The sequence below is a fragment of the Vespa crabro genome, chromosome 2 (assembly GCF_910589235.1).
Source record: "Vespa crabro chromosome 2, iyVesCrab1.2, whole genome shotgun sequence".
NCBI lineage: Eukaryota > Metazoa > Arthropoda > Insecta > Hymenoptera > Vespidae > Vespa > Vespa crabro.
The window spans coordinates 19,175,985-19,198,498 of record NC_060956.1 but is presented as its reverse complement, the minus strand read 5'-3'; the positions used below and the strand labels follow the sequence as shown (position 1 = coordinate 19,198,498).

Sequence of the window (22,514 nt, the reverse complement as noted above, 5' to 3'; positions counted from 1 at the left end):
CCTTTCCAACCCAACCCTTCCCATCCCTCCCCTATTCAATCCCCCTCCCGCCCCTTCCCATCCCTACCCGCTCACGCCTACACACCCCAACTCACCCTCCCAACCCTCTATATTTTATATATAATATATATAAATATTATACGGTGTACACAAGAAAAAAGAGAAACCGTCGTGTGTCCCAACTCCCCGCACGACGGAGGCGAACGTGTCTTTTTTTTCTTTTTTTTTTTTTTCTTTTTTTTTTTTTCATCTTATCTAAACGTCCGCTCGTGTATTCCTTGTGTTCATCCTTGTACGATCGATAAGTTTACCTTATTCTCGTGGTAATGTTATATCTATATGTATATGTATATGTATATGTATATGTATATGTATATATATATATATATCTATATATAGATATATGTATGTATCTGTATATATATATATATATATATTTATGTATATATATCTATATATATGTGTATATATATACATATATATAGATATAAATTGGATGTGTATACATATATGTATATACATATATATACACACATATACACCTACATACTTTATTATATATATATATATTTATGTATGTATATATATATATATATATATATATATATATTGTAAATTTTATATATAACATATAATTTTTCTCATATTCTTCTTTCCTCTATCACTTCATTCGTGGCACTTCTAGCGTAATTAACAAAATCGTCCCGCCCCCTCCTTAAGTTTTTACTTCATACTATATTTATCGAAATCAAATAATTGAAAGAAAAAGAAATGAATGAGAGAGAGAGAGAGAGAGAGAGAGAGAAACAAAAAGAAGACAAAGAAGAAGAAGAAAATGAATGATATTTGTTGTTTACGAGAATGAGTGATCCGAAAAATGGAAAAAAATAGAGAAAGAAAGCAAAAATGACAAAGACTAAGACAGAGATAAAAATAGAGATAGAGATAGAGAGAGAAAGGAAACTAATTTAGATTAATGATCTAATTAATCGGAGAAGGAGACGATTTTGATAGACAATTAGCGATTATTATCGTGCTGTATCTTTTGCCTTTTCTCAAATCCATCCTTTTCGCTACTTAACGCTCGAAGCGAAGGAAGAAAAAGAAAAAGGAAAAGAAAAGAAAAAGAAAAAAAAAATTGTTCGTAGACGACAAGAAAAAAGAGAAAAGAAATCTTAGAATAATCTTAGTGAAAAAGGTCCTATTCACTAAATTAGATAGATTATTATTAAACCTTCCTCGATCTCGCGTCGACGTTGTAATTACATGGACCACGAAATTTCATAATTCGATTCTCGATCGTTTTAATCGATCGAACTTATTTTCTTTTTCTTTTCTTTTTTTTTTCTTTTCTTTTTTTTTCTTTTCTTTTTTTTTTCTTTTTTTATTATTATCGTAGAGATATCAAAGAAATCATCATCATTATCATTATCATCATCATTATCATCATCATTATCATCAACATCATCATCATCATTTTCATCATCATCTTCATCATCATTATCATCCTCATCGTCATCGCTGTTATCATCATTATCATCATCATTTCGCGAAGACGCGGATCTCTACTCATCCATTAATCGGTAATGAGCGAAAAAGTATCGCGAGTATATAAAAATAGCCGATTCGATACTATCGAGAGATCTCTCTCGTCTTCGGACGAAAGAGGGAGAAAGAGAAAGAGAAAGAGAGAGAGAGAGAGAGAGAGAGAGAGAGAGAGAGAGAGAGAGAAAGAACAGATAGAAAAGACAGAAAAGAGTGAGAAAAAAGAGAAAAGAGAAAGAGAGAGAGAGAAAGAGAGAAGCAGAATTTCGTATTTTCAGAGCAGCAAGATCTTCAAATTCGAATCATTCTAAAAGAGTTTAGTTATATCTGAGATTAATTAGATATAACGCTATCTTTTTCATTCTCCTCCTTTTATCTAATCTATTATTCTATTCGCCATATATATTCATATTGATATACATATATAGAAATATATGAATAATCGCGTTTCTTTCTCCCCTCGATCGCCATTCGCCATTTTTTTTCCTGGATTCTCCCGCCCTTCCTTCCCCGCCACCCTCCTACTCCCTTCCCAACATCCCTCTCACAACCCACAACCCACATCACACAACGGTAAAATGTACAACGGCGTTTATTATATCATTTCGCGCGGTAGAATCCGAACAAAGATGCGCTCTGCCGAATTCGAATCACTGGCGCGAATCTCACTGCGTTGAGAGAGAGCTTTTATTATTATTATTTAACATTATTAATCCCATGCCGTTAAAAACTCGTTAATTCGTGTGAAAAGCCAAAACATATGAAGGCATATATTATTCTCGCGCACGCATTAAAAATCAAGGCTGGGACGACTCGTATGTATATGCAATTATGTTATGCGTATTTATGTATGTATGTGTGTATATATGTACGTATGTATGTATGTATGTATGTATGTATGTACGTATGTATGTATGTATGTATGTATGTTGTATGTATGTGTGTGTATGTATGTATGTATATATGTACATATGTATGTGTATGTATATATGTATGTATGTATATATGTATGCATGTAGGTAGGTAGGTAGGTATGTATGTGTATGTATGTATTTATGTATGTATTTATGTATATATACGTGTATCTGGTCTCTCGCATCTGCTTATATTCTATAAATGAATTCGTTCGTAAAACGTACATCATTAATCGTGTGTATATATATACGTATATATATATATTTTTTGTCTCTCCCTCTCTCTCGCTCTCTCTCTCTCTCTCTCTCTCTCTCTCTCTCTCTCTCTCTCTCTCTCGCCAACCTTCCTCCTACTGTTTTCTCTATTTTAAATTTTTTATTTTACTTTATTTTATTTTTTTTTTATTTTTTTTTTTTTATTATTTTTTTTTTTGTTAATTTCCTTTATTCTACCTACGTTCATTTCCTATCCTTTCCATATTTCTTTTCATGCTACCCCATAGATTCATACGCATTCGCATTCGTCCTTTCTCTCTCTCTCACTGACTCACTCACTCATTCTCTCCCTCCCTCTCTCCCTCTTCTTTCTCTCTCTCTCTCTCTCTTTCTCTCTCTCTCTCTCTCTCTCTCTCTCTCTCTCTCTCTCTCTCTCTCTCTCTCTATCTTTCTTTCTTTCTTTCTCTCTTTACTAACTCTAACGCGTTACATAGTGTTCCATACAATAATGCAGTTTTTCGTAATGCATATCATAAAAGGTGTATACACGCCTATTTGCGCGTCCGCACATTTAATCAAATGTTAGATCTTATGTTTTTTATTCCTCATTGCACTTAGCGCCAGCCAGAGGCACGTAGCCGGCCGTATTAATTGTGTGAGAATTTAAATAAAAAAAAAGATATATATATATATATATAATAATTAAGAGAGATGAAGAACTAGAAAGAAAGAAAGAGAACGACGTTTTATATTTTGTACGTCTATTCGTATTGTATCTCTTCTTCGCGAGACGTGTGTGTATATATATATATATATACACACACACACACGTTCGCGTGAAATTATTTTTGTATAAATATCTCTTGGCTTTGTTTTTCTTTTTCGCTTTTATTTTTTTTTTTTTTTTTTACTTAATTTAATTATTTGTTTGTTTGTTTGTTTATTCGTTCGTTTGTTTCTTTCTTTCTTTTTTTCATTCATTACATCATTCTTTCTCTCTCTCTCTCTCTCTTTCTCTTTCTACGTGCAAAATATATAATGATGAATAAGACAATGATCCTCTCCTCGACGTTCTTTCGATGCGTCGTGCCTCCGGCATAGAGCTCTTTCCCATTCGAAACCGGTAAACCGATATAATACATCACACAATCTTATTGGAAATTACATTTACTATATTATTTCGGAGAACGAGAACGTAAAGGGGGGCCAACGATTCGCTCAGTTGCCATGATTTTAAGGAGAGGTGGTAATCGGATACTATCGTATAATAGGCTGACTCTTCGCCCTAACACATTCGTTTTAAATCGTAAATGGCAGGTAAGAGTTTTAATAATTTCGTGTTATTATTAATTTTTTTTTTTTTCTTTTTAATTCATTATTTTTTTTTTTATCGTTTTGTTTGGTTTTGTTATTTTTTTTTTTGGTTACTTTTTTTTATTTTTTTTTTTTTTTATTTTTTTTTTTTTTATTTTTTTTTTTGTTTTTTTTTTCTTAAGTGCAACACGTATGCGTGGCAAAGCGACGACCCATAGCTATCTTCTTCTTCATCCAGTAAACAAATTTTCTGCTTTTTATTTATTTATTCTTTTTTTTTTTTTTCTTTTTTTTTCGATACTCATTTTACAGAGCGATGAAGAGACCCACGCGCGTAACGCTTCGAGCTGCGACTTTTTTTTTTCTATTAACACCACTGGGATTATTCGGGCTTCATCGCACTGCACACAGCTGGAGAAAGATAGCCATAGGCGGTTTAGAGGGCTACAGGCAAAGTTTAGATATAGCAGCCCCTGGAAAAATTCATAGTCACTTCTACAGTTTCTTTTCATGGAAAATATGCAAGCGCGCTGCCTAAAAGTGGGTGCAGTGACTCTCTCATTCGTGGTACTCATAATAATAATAATAAATTTCTTTTTTTTTTTTTTTTTTTTTTTTCGTTAAATTCGTTTTTACAACTTTTTTTTTTTTTTCTTTCTTTCTTTCTTTTCTTTACGATCGACAAAGCATAGTGCTCTCGCGCAAATATTATTAACTTTTCGTTAACCGAATACTACTACGTTCCCGAATAAGAAAACGTTAGAACAGTGCCAATTCGTACTATATCTCGCATTAAAAGCCGAATTAAATCAAAGTGATCTAAATGTTGCGTGTTATCCCTCTTTTTTATAAATAGCATAATATATATATATATATATTTATATTTATATATATATATATATATATATATATGATCTCTTCCACTTTTTTTTTCCTTTTTTTTTCCTTTTCTTTTCTTTGTGTTTACGAATATTTTTAAATCGGTTCAAAGAATATATAATTAAATATAGAAAAAATTAACAAACATTATTTTATGATAAATTATTAAGCGCGCCGTATCTTAAGCTGTACTCTTTTGAATTATTTCAAATCAATCATCATATTTATGTGATATGCAGAGAAATTTGCTAAGAGGGTTGTATTAATAAATAACTAACTTTATATCCAGCGAACTATAATATTGTGTCCAATAATAAAGACCTCGATATGAGAATCGACTAGGTCTCATTTGGAACACGTACACATTAAGTAAGTACTATTTATCTCTTTCGAACTTTCATTTCGACTATATTATTATTATTATTATTATTATTATTATTATTATTATTATTATTTTTATTATTATTATTATTATTATTATTAATATTATTAATATTAATATTATTATTTATTATTATTTATTATTATTATAATTATTATAATAATAATAATTATTATTATTATTATTTATTATACTAATATAAATTTGCGCAATCTGGTCTTTATTATTGAAAAGCAAAATGAAAACACATCTTAAGAAACGTTTACAAAGAGTTGGCATCGTCATCTGGCGTCTGCAAGACGCGATGATATCCACCAAATACTTCGAACGCTTGCTCTAATGCGATACAATACGATTCTTTTATGAACGTTGTACTTTCTCTCAGAAAAGTGCTATTGCTTTACAGAATTTATCAAAAATCAAACTCGATGGAATATCAGAAATGTATATCAATCGTTTCTGATTATTTCTTAAATGAAAATTATCGTATAGAATTGACACAAAATTCTTTCGTATCTTTTGCCACGAGAAAACGAATATACTTATTATTAATATCGATCATTGGTAGCAAAAAAATATTTTCTCCCTATTATTATTATTATTTCACCTCTATGTATGTGTGTGTTGAATATATGAATTAATTCATAAATAAAAACACAAATCTCTAAATAATTAATGTTTGAGATTAGAGAAAATATTATTTTGCTATAACCAATGAGTAAGAAAAACGACCTATACTGCTGTTATCTATACACTTTAACAGCTTTAAAACCTTCTATATGATGTAATACCGAGAAATGGAAAGGGAAATCTTGATGTTTGAGGCTGGGGAGTTTGCTGCGTATGTATAGGTGAAAACGACGTTTGTTGAAGAAGCGAAGAATTTTGTTGATTTTGTAGAGGAGATAAAGATTGACCAGGAGAATGCGAATGTAAATTTGGTTGATGAGGATAAGTTAACGCGTGATGACAAGGGGAAGGCTGTGAATTCTGTACCGATGGCTGTTGTACATTTAGATTATTTGTAACGGTGATGTTACTAGGAATGCCAAGACTATTAGGAACGTTGTTTGGGATTGTCAGATTGTTTGGAATGCTGAGCGCGTTTGGGAGATTCAAATTTGTCTGCAGGCTGGATGGAAGGGAGAGAGTACCTGGTGTAAGATAATGTACATTGAAAGATGGACGGGGGGGCTAGTAAAGCCTCATACCTTCTCCAAATTTGACGATAAGAGGATCGACAGCTGGACTACCAATGAAACTGCCAGCTTCGCTGCTTCCCCTACCTTGATCTGATTCTGCACTGCTTGTGTCATACTTTGTATCATCTGTAATATCAAATGTATAAGATAAAATGATATAACTTAACCTAAAAACATAATGCCATAAAAATTGAAAAGACAACAACTTACCTTGACGATTTACCCAATCCTGATTGATGGGTTTCGACGTTACCTCAGTTGTTTTGACTGGATTAATCGGATCATATATAGCTCGTACATTCTTGTGCAGAAAAGGACAATGTGGTTTTCTGCAGCCACCAGGTTGTGTTTCCCAATAGCATGGAATTGATTTGCGGTTTTTCTAAATAAAAAACCAAATAAATTAGTAATATCTATACAGATAATATCACCTTGAAGAATAATTAATATGTTATATATTATGAAACAATCCAAATTTTAATCAAATGTACACTTACTTTCAATTCCATATGCCTAAAGCTACAATGCTCATTAAGGCAATTACCCTGCTGCCAATAGGAGCACATTGTTTCGCAACCCAAAGCAGACGGTTCATGTCTAAATGGACAGAGATCACCCTGTGAAATACAAACAAATATTGATAAATAAAATAGCTATATATTATATAAACAATAATAAAATGTATATATTGCTTATTTATAATCCTTATATATATACATATATATATATATATATGTATATATATATGTGTGTATATATATATATATATGAAGTCCTAATGTGCGTGTATATGTGTGTGTATATATATATATATACATACATTTATTAACTGCTTACAGTACTCAAAGATTATATACTGGAAGCAAAATGATAATATAACTGCTATTTGTTGATTGTGTGACGAATTATATCATCATATAAGTTTGTCAATATTTTACGATGATATTACATTAACAAAAAATATTGTTATTTATTTAAGATCTGAAATGTAAAAACCATGTATTCCAGTAGATATTATCATTATTATATTTTACCTGCTCTTAATTAAACAGTGAAATTGCCTAGCATTAAATATACTCTATAATTCATGAAATAAGTACAGTACAAAGATTGTAATCGAGCATGTTCAACGAGACATTTTGATTATTGATCTTACAATAGATTAATAAAAAACAGTATACTTTGTTCTCGTGGACGATAAAAAAAAAAAAATATATAAGAACACAAATTTTGCGAAAAGGGAAGTATCGCACAATATGGCTTCAACATGGCCGACCTAACCTTGCGACGTTTACGAAAGTTAAGCAATATGGGAGAAAAATTTGAAAAGTACTGTTATAATCATAGTACTGTTGAATACGATAAGCATTAGCTCGGAGGAAACAAAAATAAGCTTACCTTTTTGCACGTAGAATAATAGAAAAAGTAGCAATCGGTGTTCTTATGACTGTGCTCCATTTGCAAGAACCGATAAAACGATGAGTGATCGTGTTCTTTGCTAGAAAACAAATCAAAGTCAAATCGTTATAACTTCTGTCCATTCTCGAATAATGGAAGGGTGCGATGAAAGATGAGATATAAAAAATATCACAGAGAAAAATGTTACCATTTAGTACGAAACATGATTCTCAGTCTCTTGTACTTTCGTGCTCGGCACACAGCAGTTGTAATCTTACTGGGGTTATATTTGAATTTCACAGTTTCGAAAGTTGTCGATGTTTTTCATATTTATATTTGTCTTTTTTCTAACTGTTTACAAAGCTATTCTGTTACTTACGTTGCTTATGATACTCCTCGTGAGTCCTTTTTTGCCTCCTTGCTGTAACCGACACACAAATCACTCACACCGATTCGGGTAGTCAATTTCGACCGTACGACTCTGTCGCCTGGGCGCTGATGGATGCGCGTACCGAATGGTTCCGAAATTGATCGAACGTACACGATTATTTTTGGCGGGTAAATCAAAATTGTTTTCGCGAAAATTTCAATAAAAATAATTACATTTGTAACAGACAACGATATATTACATTATTTAAATAAATTTGACGTTTATGAAATATATTTTTAAAAGAAAAATGTCTTGTGTGTTTTTTTTTCTTTTTATTATCTTTATTGTTATGCCTTTAAAAGTTCAAACAACTTTACAATTATCGTCATTTTAAAAATGTCCCTTTCTTAAATATATCACAATAACCAAGTGCACAGGAGTACATAAGTATAACAAAAGTAGTGTGAATATGAAAGTTTTGTAAAAATTATTTGACACAAACCAACACAAATTATTTTGAATGTTAAGTAAATATATTATCTTATACATACTATTTTAGGACTGATAATGTATTTATTTATTTTTTTTTTTTTTTTTTATGAGAAAGTAATTCCATTATTTATACCATAAAAAAGTAATAATATAAAAATAATAATATAATAATAATATAATAGTAGTTGCAGCTTAAACAAAACCATATATTCCTTTTTCGCGCATGAATTGACACCACATAACGTACTCTTGGAATTTGATTAATATTTTCATTAAAATCATATAAGTCAATTATAATTTCGCAGATGCGTAAAACAGATACATTTCGTAAATTATGGCTGCAGATATCTTGACATTATCTCGCATTAATATATTTTTAATTAATGCAAGATATCAATTTACGAAATGTACTTTTTTTTTAAAGATATACGATGTGTATTCAATATTCACACACATATATGTATATATTATTATTATTATTATTATTATTATTATTATTATTATTATTATTATTATTATTGTTATTGTTATTGTTATTGTTATTATTATTATTACTTTTATTATTACTATTATTATTATTATTATTATTATTATTATTATTAGTATTATTATTAGTATTATTATTATTAAAGATGGCTACTTTATTATGGCTTTGAGAAAACTATAAACAATAAACAATCGTTTGCTATTAGACAATGTTTCTAATTCAATTTCTGTAGCATAAAACAGGTTAATGATAGTACAATATCCAAACACATTGGATGTTCTAAACAACTATTAGAAGGTAATTTAAGTTTGTTTCATTGCTATAATCATTTCAATGTATATTTAAAAACAGCATCACCTCTCTCAATGTCTCGTTATTACTTAAAAATGGACAACAAAGATACGTAAGGCATAAATATAATAACCCCCAAAAGTATAAAGTCTAAACTATACATTCTAACTCTGATTATACATACATAGTTAGTAAACTTCAAAAATTGTTAGACCTCTTATTACAACAAAAAATATTGTCGAAACGATACATTACACAGCCTGAATGCTCAGAATTATTGAATTATTTGAATATCGATCAAAATTCATTGTAAAATCTTACAGAAGAAATCAGTTTTATATAGACTTATCACAAATAATTTGTTAAGAATATTAATAAAATTATATAGGTATAATTATATCACATTGAATATATTATATAACGAAAGGAAAACAACTATTGCGGAATATTGCGATTACAAAATTATAAGTTTTTCCAAGCATTCCCAAAACACTTACTTCATTTCACACTCACAATAGTCTATATTATAGATTAATTTTTATATGTATACAAATTACTATATATAAATCACTGTACCACTCTTTAAGTATCTTGTATTATCGTACATATACATACATTACAATATAGAGCGAAATAGTAGAAGGACCCTAAGTATGTATATTTATGTAATATGCAATATTAAGCATAAATATATACACACTTCTAATTATTTATTTCTTATGCTAACATAATGACATAATCCAACCCAAATCATATAATTATTTTCAAAAGTACATTTACATTTCTTTTTTTTTTCTTTTTTTTTTTTTGGTAGAATATATACAGTTATTAAATGACACTATTTGTAATTGATTTCAAAAATCAAATCAGAATGCTTTTCTTTTTTCTATTATGTTACAACATTTATGTTGCAGATTACATAAAATATTCATGATTTAAATGTGCTGAACATGTTAGATATTTTAAATAAGTAAATATAATAGCTGATATGTACTTTGAAATATATATGTGTGCGAATATATATATACATAGATATATATATACATATACACACACACATATATTTAAGAGTAAGAAAACATCTTCGAAACTTACATTTTTTTCTGTATTTTATGTGTATAAATAATATAGATGTATGTACTATTTTAAGGACAAGTAAAGAAAGATTCATTTATAGATGAAATAAGATGTTTTTCAACTCTTTTGCTTGTTACTGCTTTGCTAGAAAAATATATTACTACTTTTTTCTCAAGGATTGACCAGCAATCCATTTTAAAACTTATATAAAAACAAATTAAAACATAACAAAATCTAAAATGTATGCATACACATATATTAAAATTTCTATTGTTGAACATAGTCTACTACTGTATTATTGATACGTATATAACACATTTACGAAACACTAAAAAGCAATATTTTTAATTGGACATTGTGAATCTTAGATGTATAACTTATATATATATATATATAGTCATCTAATATTTTTAATAATAGAATAAGAAGTAATATATAGAAAATTTTGTAAATATTAAACAGTCTTTTGGGCATGTGGAATTATCATATGAAGATATTATATTTAGTTTTCATTGCTTGATGCATGTTAATGTTTATATTATGAAAAAAATTTCTAATCTAAATAAAATACAATATTTATATCAATTCATATTGTACATTTATAGATTCAAGTGAGATTTTATCTATACCAACTATTGCACTATATAAAATGTTAATTTATTATATTATTATATAAAAAGAATCAGTAAATTTTTAACAAAAAATATTTAATACAAAAACAAATATTTACTATCCAGTTTGTTTAAATAAGAATTAATAAGATGTAATCACTCAATAAACCTTATAATATTTCTTAATTACAATTTTTTCAAAATAATAATTTTATTATGAAATATATTTTCTATCTATAAACATAAAATATATTCACATTAAATATATATATATATAGATATATAGTCGGGGACAAAAATAAATGGACAGGTACTGGAAATAGATAACGATAAAATTTAATCAAATTAATATGACTCTTATATACTCAAGTTTTATTTATTACGTATCCTTATAGTATATACATTATTCAGTAATAAATCATAATTACATTTGTGTGTAAGGAAGCCACACTTAATGATATTGTTGGCTATTTATCAAGAGATAAAGATAAATGGACACTTGTTTTAAATGTTTTCGCGAAGCAATACATGCATAAAAACATCAGGCGTACATTACGCTTAGATGCAGTGATCCCAAACAAACTTTTCAGTACCAATTCAGACTTTGTGAAAGTAAGATTATTTGTAAAAGATAGCAGAATGTCAAAAATGATTTCGATTCAAATTCGCCGATTATTTCCGACTGTTTTAATAAAGTAAGTTTCCGTGTGATAGCGCGAAAGTATAAGATATCAAAAACTGCAGTGGAAGAAATTTATATAATAAAAAATACCTACGGAATAATACTGTGGAAAATTTAAAAGATCGTAGACACAAATGCTATACTATCGTATACGAGGACTGTCGAATTTTTCACAAATGTCAATAAAATCCGACAATTGCTTCGAGAAATATAGTAGAAACGTTAAGATTAAATGTTTCCACAAAAACAATAAAACGAAGATTGCACGAAGATGAATTAAAATGTTACAAAGCTGTACGTAAAACACATATTAATAAAAATAATATAAAAAAGCATTCAGCTTTTGCAAAAAAAATATGTTAATATGCCACTTTAAGTAAATTTGAATTGCGGCAATTAAAGAAAAAACATAATGTCTGGAGAAAAAGAAATGAAGGGTATAAGAGAGTATTTTATTACGCCAATGGTTAAATTTGGCGATAGATCATTAATGGTTTGGGAATGTTTTTCCTGGAATGGAGTTGGTACATTGATAAATATTAACAGAATAATAAATCCGAATAAATATATTAGCATACTGAATGAAAATTTAGAAGAGGCAACAGTAAAAATGGGTCTTGTGGAAGAATTTGTCTTCCAACAAGATAACATTCCCAATTTATTTATTTATTTATTTATTTATTGCCAAGTGGCAATATCAAATATTAATTTTATTATTTGTTTTATTTACTTCACATTATTTTACGTGTCCAATTATTTTTGTCTCTTAATAAATAGCCAATAATACCGTTAAATGTGACTTTCTTATACACAAATGTAGATATGATATTCAATTTTTTACTAAATAATAATATAAGGATACATAATAAATAAAACTTGAATATATAATTTTATCATTATCTATATCCAGTACCTGGTCCATTTATTTTTATCCCCAACTGTATATATATTTATATATATACATATATATATATATATATATATATATATATATATATATATATATACATATATATATATCTTTCATTACCTTTTCATTAATAAAAATTCCAAACAGACATTAATTATTACAATCACTTTTGTTTTGTATAAAAGCAAATGTTATGTCATATAGTTAGATATATATACTTACTGCCTCATTTTGTCATTTTGCATTAAATTGAACGGCAGTTCTTAGCTTTATATGGCAGATAAATATAGTACAATTACAATAATTATAGTTACAAGTAAAGCCATATTCTGGAAGAAATATTCCTATCATCATTGTCCGTACCAAATTACATATCTGTTTATGGCTCTGATAGTAATCAATAGAAGATTATAGCCTTTTGAAGAACTAAAAATATAAAATTTCATGTATTCCTTTCTTTTATATATATATATATATATATATATATATATATATATATATATATAAAATAAGAAAATATAATATATATAACAAAGTTCTACAAACTATTTTGAAAATCATTATACGCATTTTTCATTTATAAAATAAAGATATATATATCCTGAATAATATTAAAATTCATGATTTACCAGAGCTGCAACATTTAGAACAATTAAAACAGCCAGTATGCTATCTCTTAATAGACCATGAGGTTCTATTACTACCTCCTGGTCCATTACCCATGATTTGATTTTGAAGCTCGCTTATTTTTTTTAATAATATTTCTTTGTCATTAATAAGAATTGCAATATTTTCTTGTGCAGAATTATAACGAGTTTTAATCTTATCTGATTCTTCCTTTATGCGTAATAATTTTGTATTTTCTTCTGAAAGTCTTTCTAAAGTTCCAAGACGTCGCCTGAGTTCCTCATTATCAGATTTCAGTTGTTTACTGGTTTGTCTTAAAGAATTCAATTCTACTTCACGTTCCTCGTCTTTAAAAATTTGATTTCTACCATTTGAATTCAATTTATCAGAATTACTTTTATCCGATATAGTTACTGCAAAAAAGAAAAATGTTATTTTTAATATATTTATTTTTTATTATCAAAAAATAATGTGTAGAAAAAAAAAACTATTTTTTATAGATAGATATCATGTGTCATATTATCATGAAGTAAAAAAAAATAAATTACTTTTGATAATCTTAAAATATAATTATTGTCTAGCTCATTCTATCATGCTAGCTGAATAAATAAAATATATCTAGAAAATGAAATAGAATACTATCACAAGCTTATTTTATTTAATGTTAATCCATGCTTGTATGTTGTGAAAATGAAAAATGTTGATATATTAAAAATTTGGTATTAAATAAAAGAAATAAAAATATATAAAAAAAAAAACAATATAATTATTTTCGAATGATCTTATCTATTATTTATATATATTTCATAAAAATATCTCAAAGAAATTTCCATAAAGTTAAATTTTTAGAATAAATATTAATCGATATTTCTTTTTTAAACATGCTTGCTAACAGTGCATATCTATTAATATATATCCATAATATATGAATATAAATATATATATATATATATATATATATATATTCATTTATTTATTTATGTTTATATATACACAACTAGCTTAAGATGTGCTGAAATAAGCAACAAAATCTAAGGCTAATTTTCTAATTGTGTTATACCAATGCTCACATTCGAAAGGCCTTCTGAGTGCACTGGACAATTACGCAATATATAATATCAATTTGTTGAAAACAAAATTCTGCCACTTGCATGTAATATACATATAAACCTACATAAAAGTAATATATCATATATAAGTAAGCATATATTATTTAGTTACAAAATTCACTGTATTATATACATTTTATTATGGATGAAAAACTAAATATGAAATAATATCTATATTGGAATAACATAAAAATAAAATGCAATAGATTGCAAGTGGCAGTAAAAACTTAATCTACCCATTACTTTATGTTCTTTTAACTTACCAACTGGTTCAATAGTAAAGGCACCGCTTATATCCCTTGTTATTCTAAGTTTTGATATATTCAATTGTATTGGAATTGGACCTGGTGATGTTATATTGTTTGGAGGCCGATCTTCATTCAAATGAAGATATATTCTTTCGAGATATACCTAAAAAATGAATATAGTAATTTATATAATTACTTTATAAATACTATAGAAACATATTTAATAAAATTTATTATATTACCTGCATTGGGATAGGTTTAGGTATAATTTCATCCTCTGCTAAATCTGCTAAACCTGTAACAGAGCTCATGGATAGTGTCATAGATACATCAGTTACATTAATATCCAATGTATCTTCGAATAAATCCATGATTCCCTGTTTGTCCAATAAATTAATACTATCAGTTGGCCCTTTGATTACTTTACTCTCTTCCAATGATTCATTAGTAGTTTTATTGCTCTGACAAGCTTGGAATAATTTCAATGAATCTTCTTTATTTTTTAAATCATGATCTAAGCGTAATTTGATGCACGTTCTACAATCCGAGTCTGATGGTAGTTCGACCCAACCTCTTGATCGAGAACTGAATTTTGTCTAGTAAATAAAATATAATTAATTAGATTAATACAATTTAAAAAATTATAACAAATAATTTTTTTAAAACACTGATTTTGCTTTTTTAGGTAATCCTAATAACAAATTTGCTATATTTTCATAAAATAAATCAATTAATAATTTAAAAAGTTCAAATAAACACATCTCTTTAAACATAGCGACACATAAGCCTACATTGATTAGCATAATCATATATATTATTATAGCATTAAAACATATAGCTGAGAGAGAATGAAATGTAATTTTGTAAAGCTTAAATATAAAAGATAGACGTGCTTTTAATTAAAGATAAAGCAGCTATATAAATAATTAATTATATAATACAAGCGGTATTATTTACTTTAAAATCTGCTATGCATATATACTGGTTAAAATTATTAAATATTGTATATGATCTACATTCATATTTAGCATACAAGCAAATTGAACATTCAAATCTTTTTGCTAACTAATTTGATATCTAACAATATTTTAAGTTTTTATATTTTGCACTTTATAAATTGATTTAGAAATTAAGAATGCAAAAAATCTCAATCATAATGCTATGTACTTATTAAGATTTACATGCACTTGTAAATATTTAATATATGTATGAATAAAATATTTAATATATGTATGTATGAGAATATTCTGCCAATACCTTTCTCTTGACCTGCCACAAGTGCCACATAAAAACATTCACAAGAGAAGGAGAGACGCGAAGGAGAGATGCATGCAAAAAAGTTAAAAGACAAAATTTATGTCAATATGTATTTAAATACATATGAATATATAATATAAGACATAATAGTGTGTATAGCACAAATAGTAACTAAACATTGCATATGAAATCTACACAAATGCATTGTTTCTTATTATTGTAATTTATATAGTTATTGATTATCTTATATAATTCTTATTAACGATAAAATATTCGAAGTATAACAAATGTTAATTGTATTTATTAGATTCGTTATAGAGCATAAATAGATTATTAATAAAAAAAAAAAGAATATATATATATATATTAAAATATATAAAAAAAAAAAAGGAAAATCATCCCAAAAACTTGTTCGTACAAATTGAAAAAAATGTTGAAGCTTTGACTAGAGAAAATGTAAAAATTATGTACTTGCTTATACCCACTCAATTAAAAACGAACATTCTTGTGCATATTCAGAAAAAAATACGTATATTATTTTAATAAAAATGATACGCGTATCTTACCTGAAATTCGTCCCACGGAATAGATGGACACTCGTCATTTTTTATATTTGACACTTGAACTTTTATAGCTGAAGAGTAGCCAGAAGATTGTTGAATAAATTCAACTTTGGATAATTTAAACGTGGTAACAGATATCTATAAATAAAAAAATATATATGTAATGATATAATAAATAATAATGATACAGGTAATACATGCAAATACATATAAAATGAAATAGAAATATTTACTATATCTTTTCTTTTGCAAACACTATCAACAGATTTTTCACTTTGCGTGTCTGGCGTTTCCTCTACTACTTCACTGGCCTCTTCCACTGCAGTTATTCTAATGGTATTATCAATTGTAAATATTCCTTCCAATTTGTCTTGATCTTGAAGATTAATTAATGCATAATTTTCGCTATCCGAGCTTATATCACTCCTCATTGATACAGTATCACTACTACCATCTTCAGGAGATGCTTTCAAAGCCGAATCAATGGATGTCATTAAATTACTAAATCCTTTTTTCATAGAAGATAAACCAACATTAAAATTATTTGGAATGAAAGGTGTATTTGGTATCAAATCCGGTTTATTATGTTTTTGTATGGCATCTCCTCCTTGTTTTAATGATAAACTTTCTTCTTCTACTATTGTATGCTGTTTTTCAGGAACGATACTCGTATGTATATGTTCACGTTTATCTGAATTGTCATTTTGCTTAAACGTAACAACTGGTGGTTGCTCTATAAAGACAGAATGTGTAAAATCCATAGACATCGATGATACTTCACTTTGTGGCGTTTCAACGTCATTACTTGTGTTCATTCTTTTTGTGCTGAAGTCAACTTTCGCATTTTGTGTAGCACTATGCCAAGCAGCAGATGATCCAGCAAAATCATCAGCTATACTAGATGAATCAGGTACAACAGATTCCAAATCTCCGCCAGAATTTTCTTTCCCAGGAGTATGTGAAGGCATTACAAAAGTTATTTCTATTTGTGGTATTAAAGCACCAATAATTAATGAACCACTAGATTCAACATTCAATATCTTATTTGAATCGATAGCTAAATATGTAGTCAATTCGGACAAAACTTCTGACAATCTTAATAAGAAAAGATATTGATAATGATTTATTTGTATGCTAATTAAATTGCTTATATATGCGAGTCCATGAATATCTGCAGTAGAAGTGGTTTTTGTAGTTACTGATTCTAAATTCATATGACACCAAAAGGTTAAAGGAAATGCATCGAAGAATGGTACTGGACGATTCTGTCCTACTGCTCTAGCACCAAAAAAGTCACCCCAAACAGGTTCTAAATTGCAACACCAAACATCTTTTGCTTCTGTCCATAAAAATTCACGATGTAATTGTCGAATTAATTCGTTCACTGAATTACTGGTAAATGTTGGTGGTGCAGATCTAATATTATCTGTACCTACAAACACAAGAAACAAGAATGCATTAACATTTACAAATATATATATATATATATATATATAAAAGATCTTGAAAAAATTACCTGCGCAATGTGCTAAAAATTTATCAGTTACAACATGAAAATCATTCTCTTTGCTTGGGAATTCAGCTCCAAAAAACATTTGGCCCAATTGAAATGTGTTTAAACATTGTGCTAAGTCAGCTCTTGAAGATCTTTCCACCGATCGGACATTAGTAATCAATGCCCTAGAAGTCTGAATGTGCAAGGATTTAGGTCTATCTTTTTGATTCGGATAATCCTGCTGATTTTCAAAAACTATCTGAAAGTAATTATTAAAGCAAAATATTAAAATTAAAATCTTTAAAAAAAAAATTAATATATATGCATATAAAAAACTCACCTTTGGAAGAATAGCTTCTATCTTTACATCAAAATACATAATATTTTTTAAATTTGATGTCTCATTCTTTTTCATAAGCGAATGGTGCAGATTTAATAGAAAAGAATTAAACCAAAGGCAGGAGCATACATCAAAGTTTACTTGAATTGGATTTACTTGTACATAAAATTTTGGTGGTGGCACTATAACAAATGGAATATATTTTTGTGTTTTCCGTACATTTAACTATATAATATTTTTAATAATTTTAATAATCAATAAAATAAAAAAAAAATGTTTTTATACATTTATGTGTTCTTACATGGAAAAGTAATATCTCCAGGATAATAGTAATAAATAAATTCTCCATGAAGAATAGTTAAATCTTCAGGAAGACAGAATTTATCTCGATCTCCTAAACAAAAATATCGATTTAAATAGAAAATGTTTATAACATTTATTTGTTATTAACATGCTACACATGCTGAATAATCCCAAGTAAAAATATATTTTATCTAAAATATATGTCTATGTATCATTACTTAATGTTATTTATATGCATAAATTATTAATGAAATGAAGCTCCTCTAACATAATAATTAGAAAGAATATAGTAATAAAATAAATGTAATTCATTTATGATTGTATATATTAATGTATTGTTTAATGTATTGTTATTGTATATAATTGTAGATTATGTCAATATATATATTTTTTGAATTATAAAAGCAAATAAATTTCTTAATGAACTACCTTCTGAGTAACACTCAGATGTTACATAAAAACAAGCACACAACATTTACTTGGTATTATATACCTGATGGACGTTTCTTCCTCGATTGAGCTATACAATTACCAAATAAAATAATTAATAATAATAATGTACTCTAAAAATTAAAAACTAGAATTCTCATAGAGTATAGTTAAGTATAAACTGTATTATAATAATAAAATCTTTTCTCTCGTGTTTTAAGAAAATATAATAACCTAATAATTGATATGAATTTATCCCATATTTAAACAAAAAATAAAAAATATTTTGAACATAAACAAGAAAAAAAGAGAAAAAAAAAGAAAAAAAGAGGGAAAAAAGAAAAAAAAAAGGAGGGGAAAAAAGAAAAAAAGAGGAAAAAATCATTATGAAATACCTGTAATAAATTCCTTTGGTATAGACTTGCGTGATGCGGTTGTTACTTTGAATAACGTAAAATCATCAATTCTAATGACTATACAAGTTGTCATTAATTTTGCAAGCTGCTCGAGAACATAATTTTTTACTGGATTTCCGCTAGAATATTGAAACTTTTTTTGTTCTTGAGATCCTACATTTGCACCCTGTGATTGATTATTTTTTTCTAAATTTTCTCCAGAACCCTTTGTAGTACTGCCTGCGCATTTGAAAGAAAAATATTACAATTACGAATACATTACAAATTTTTCTACATATTTTTTTATATTTTAATATTCAAACCTGTAGCATTTCCTTGACTTCTTGTTAATGGAGAATGTTGTGTTCTCCCAGAATCAATCAGATCCATAAATTGACTTCTGAAAGAACTCAATGATTGTTGTAACCATTGACTATGTGGCGTAGCATTTTCTCTATATTTAATCCAATCTTTTCTATCAGCCATTGCCAAATGATACGGATAGTAATCAATATAGAATTTGACTAAACATATTTGTAGAGCACCACCATCCTTTAAATCAGGATGTAATGATCTACCTGCTATTGTAAAAGTGATATTATCATATTACTAATAGTAATTACTTTTTAATAATAATAATTTTTAACTCACCACCAACATCATCACACAAATGTAGATCAATTCTCTGAGGCCAAAAGTGATAAGAAGTTTCTACAACATCATGTTTTGAAAATAATTTTGATATTGGTGTATTGAATTGATTTTTTGTTCTACTTCGTTGAGAGATTTGTGCTTGATATTCTGGTAAGACCTTGAAATAAGGAAAAACACAAATTTAGATTCATTATACAGAACGTCTTAATATAAATGTCATGCAAAGTAATTATAAGAGATTAGAAAAAAATATATATATATATATATAATTAAAATAGTTATGAAACACACCTCTAACTTTCTAGCCGCTTTTGTTTTTCGTTCTAGTATAGTTGCTTTCTCTATGAGACCTCCTAAAGAATCTATGAAATGTAATGCTGCTTTTAATTGAGAGTCTGTTAAAACCCACAAGAGATCATCTAATATGAGTATCAATCTTGAACCCATAATAAAGCAATCTAATGAAAAATAATAATTTAAATTATATAAATTATTTAATCATTGTTATAAAAATTTTAATAAAATTTAACAATGTATTTTACCTGATATTCTTTTCTTTATAGTAATTAAACATCGTGCCTGATTAGTAAGTAAACGAAGAGGTGACAGATTTGTATCTCTAGTACTTTTAGCTTCTATTCTTACAGTCTGCCATACTAATTCTTTAAAAATCAACAATTGGCCACGATCTGGATCTTTTAGTCTTGTTGTTCTTAAGTCACAACGTTGCCATGCAGGTGATTTAGATTCAACGACAATGCGATTCATCTAAATTTTAATTAAGATAATTATAGTTCATAATTATTATATGTGTAAATAATATATATATATATATATATATATATATATATATATATATATATATAATTTTACCTCTACAGATCCAATAAAAGCAGGACTTTTAAAAGTAACTGATACTTTATTAACAGTAACTGTAATGCCATCGATCACTTTATGGATAAGAGAATATTTTGCTGGACCTGCATAAGATGACAGGCCTTGATTGGAAGACATATTTCTTAAGTCTTCACATGTTTCTACTTCAATATGAACTTCATCCAATTTCTATAAAAAATTGTAATAAACTTTTGTAATAAAATTTTATCAAATAAATCCTTTATCAAATTATTCATATAATAATAATAATAATAATAATAATAATAATAATAATAATAATAATAATAATTTCTACAAATATTTTCAAAATAATAATATTACCAACAAAATAGGAACGCTCTTTAACTTGGTCCATTGTATACGAAAAGAAACTTTATTGCACCAAGCATTCGTTAATCTTAACCATGACGGAAGTTCTAATAAATCTGTAAGAACAATTTCATCTAATTCTAAATTGGTTAATTCTCCTTCTCCCTTAAACGTACTAAAATTTATTTTATCAGCCGATAGATTTTTAGTAAATCTGTAAAACATGATAAAAATAGTCATTAGAAATAGGTCAAATCTGATCAATCTTAATCTTAATAAAATAGAAAAATAGGAATAATTAGTTGTTTCATCATTTTTCATTATAAATTCAGTAAATTATTCAGTAAATTATTTGTTTTAAGTAAACATTCAGTAAATTATTTGGATTAAGAAAATTTTTGAAAAATTTTCATAATTATAACCATCATTTACATCAAATGAGTTCAAAATTATTTATAAAGAATAATCAAATTTATATTGTCAAAATGATTTTTTAAGAAAATAATATTTTATTAGTAATAAAAAAAAAAGTACGATCACAATAAATAAATAAACTTTCATGAATCTTGATTGGAAAAAGTTTTTATATAATGTTATTTTTTTTTTTTTAATCATATATCAAAGATGGAACGATTTTATCTGACATCATACTAAAGAACAAGAAAATCAAAAATCACTATACTTTCAATACCTTGATAAGTGTTTAAGTAACTGATTTTTAATGATCGACACCATTTTTTAGATTTCTACTTAACATTTATGACGATTAATACGTCTAAACATGGTTAGTTTGACACATGGAGGAACAGATAAAAGAATTCCGTGCCAATGACTATGATGACCATAGACTCTTATAAGATCTTCGATCTTCTTTCATGAAAATTAATTTAAAACATACATTAACACGTAACTATGCTCTTTATAATATTGTTTTTGTTTTTACAAATGAATAACGAATAATTCGTTTGAAGATTATATTAATAGAATCTATTAATAACAAACTAAAAGGAATATATATATATATATATATATATATATATATATATATATATTTCTTCTCAACGTAATTTTTAATACAAATGTGTTTAATAAATTTATTTAGTTTTTTGTATATAGCT

At 27.1% G+C, this 22,514-nt stretch overlaps 2 protein-coding genes across 8 annotated transcripts in view; both read right to left on the bottom strand.

Moving 5' to 3' along the window:
* The window catches only part of LOC124421732, a 17,844-nt gene extending 9,482 nt beyond the window's left edge, over positions 1-8,362 (bottom strand). Inside the window, exons 1-5 of one of the 2 annotated variants that reach the window (XM_046957274.1) lie at positions 8,230-8,362; positions 7,851-7,950; positions 6,950-7,069; positions 6,663-6,834; positions 6,462-6,578 (exon numbers count right to left, since the gene is read on the bottom strand). In XM_046957274.1, coding sequence (XP_046813230.1) covers positions 6,462-6,578; positions 6,663-6,834; positions 6,950-7,069; positions 7,851-7,910 — 469 coding nt within the window. In that variant the 5' untranslated portion in view covers positions 7,911-7,950; positions 8,230-8,362. The other variant, XM_046957273.1, reaches the window with a different exon arrangement.
* A 4,479-nt stretch (positions 8,363-12,841) lies between these two features.
* Positions 12,842-22,368, bottom strand: LOC124421731 (UHRF1-binding protein 1-like). Of its 6 annotated transcripts, none has more exons than XM_046957266.1 (19): positions 22,088-22,368; positions 21,409-21,610; positions 21,064-21,255; positions 20,733-20,958; positions 20,482-20,648; positions 20,188-20,347; positions 19,860-20,117; positions 19,537-19,776; positions 19,206-19,232; positions 18,711-18,803; positions 18,410-18,591; positions 18,091-18,328; positions 16,808-18,006; positions 16,578-16,712; positions 16,012-16,023; positions 14,997-15,350; positions 14,770-14,917; positions 13,400-13,810; positions 12,842-13,196 (listed from the first exon to the last, which is right to left on the bottom strand). In XM_046957266.1, the coding sequence occupies exons 1-18, from the start codon at positions 22,129-22,131 to the stop codon at positions 13,440-13,442; spliced, it is 4,248 nt and encodes a 1,415-aa protein (XP_046813222.1). In that variant the 5' UTR covers positions 22,132-22,368; the 3' UTR covers positions 12,842-13,196; positions 13,400-13,439. The 6 variants fall into 6 exon arrangements, with proteins under 6 accessions (XP_046813222.1, XP_046813223.1, XP_046813224.1 ...); XM_046957267.1 differs by having other exon boundaries at positions 19,860-20,114; XM_046957270.1 differs by lacking the exon at positions 12,842-13,196 and adding an exon at positions 14,468-14,567 and having other exon boundaries at positions 13,658-13,810.
* Positions 22,369-22,514: the final 146 nt, after the last annotated feature.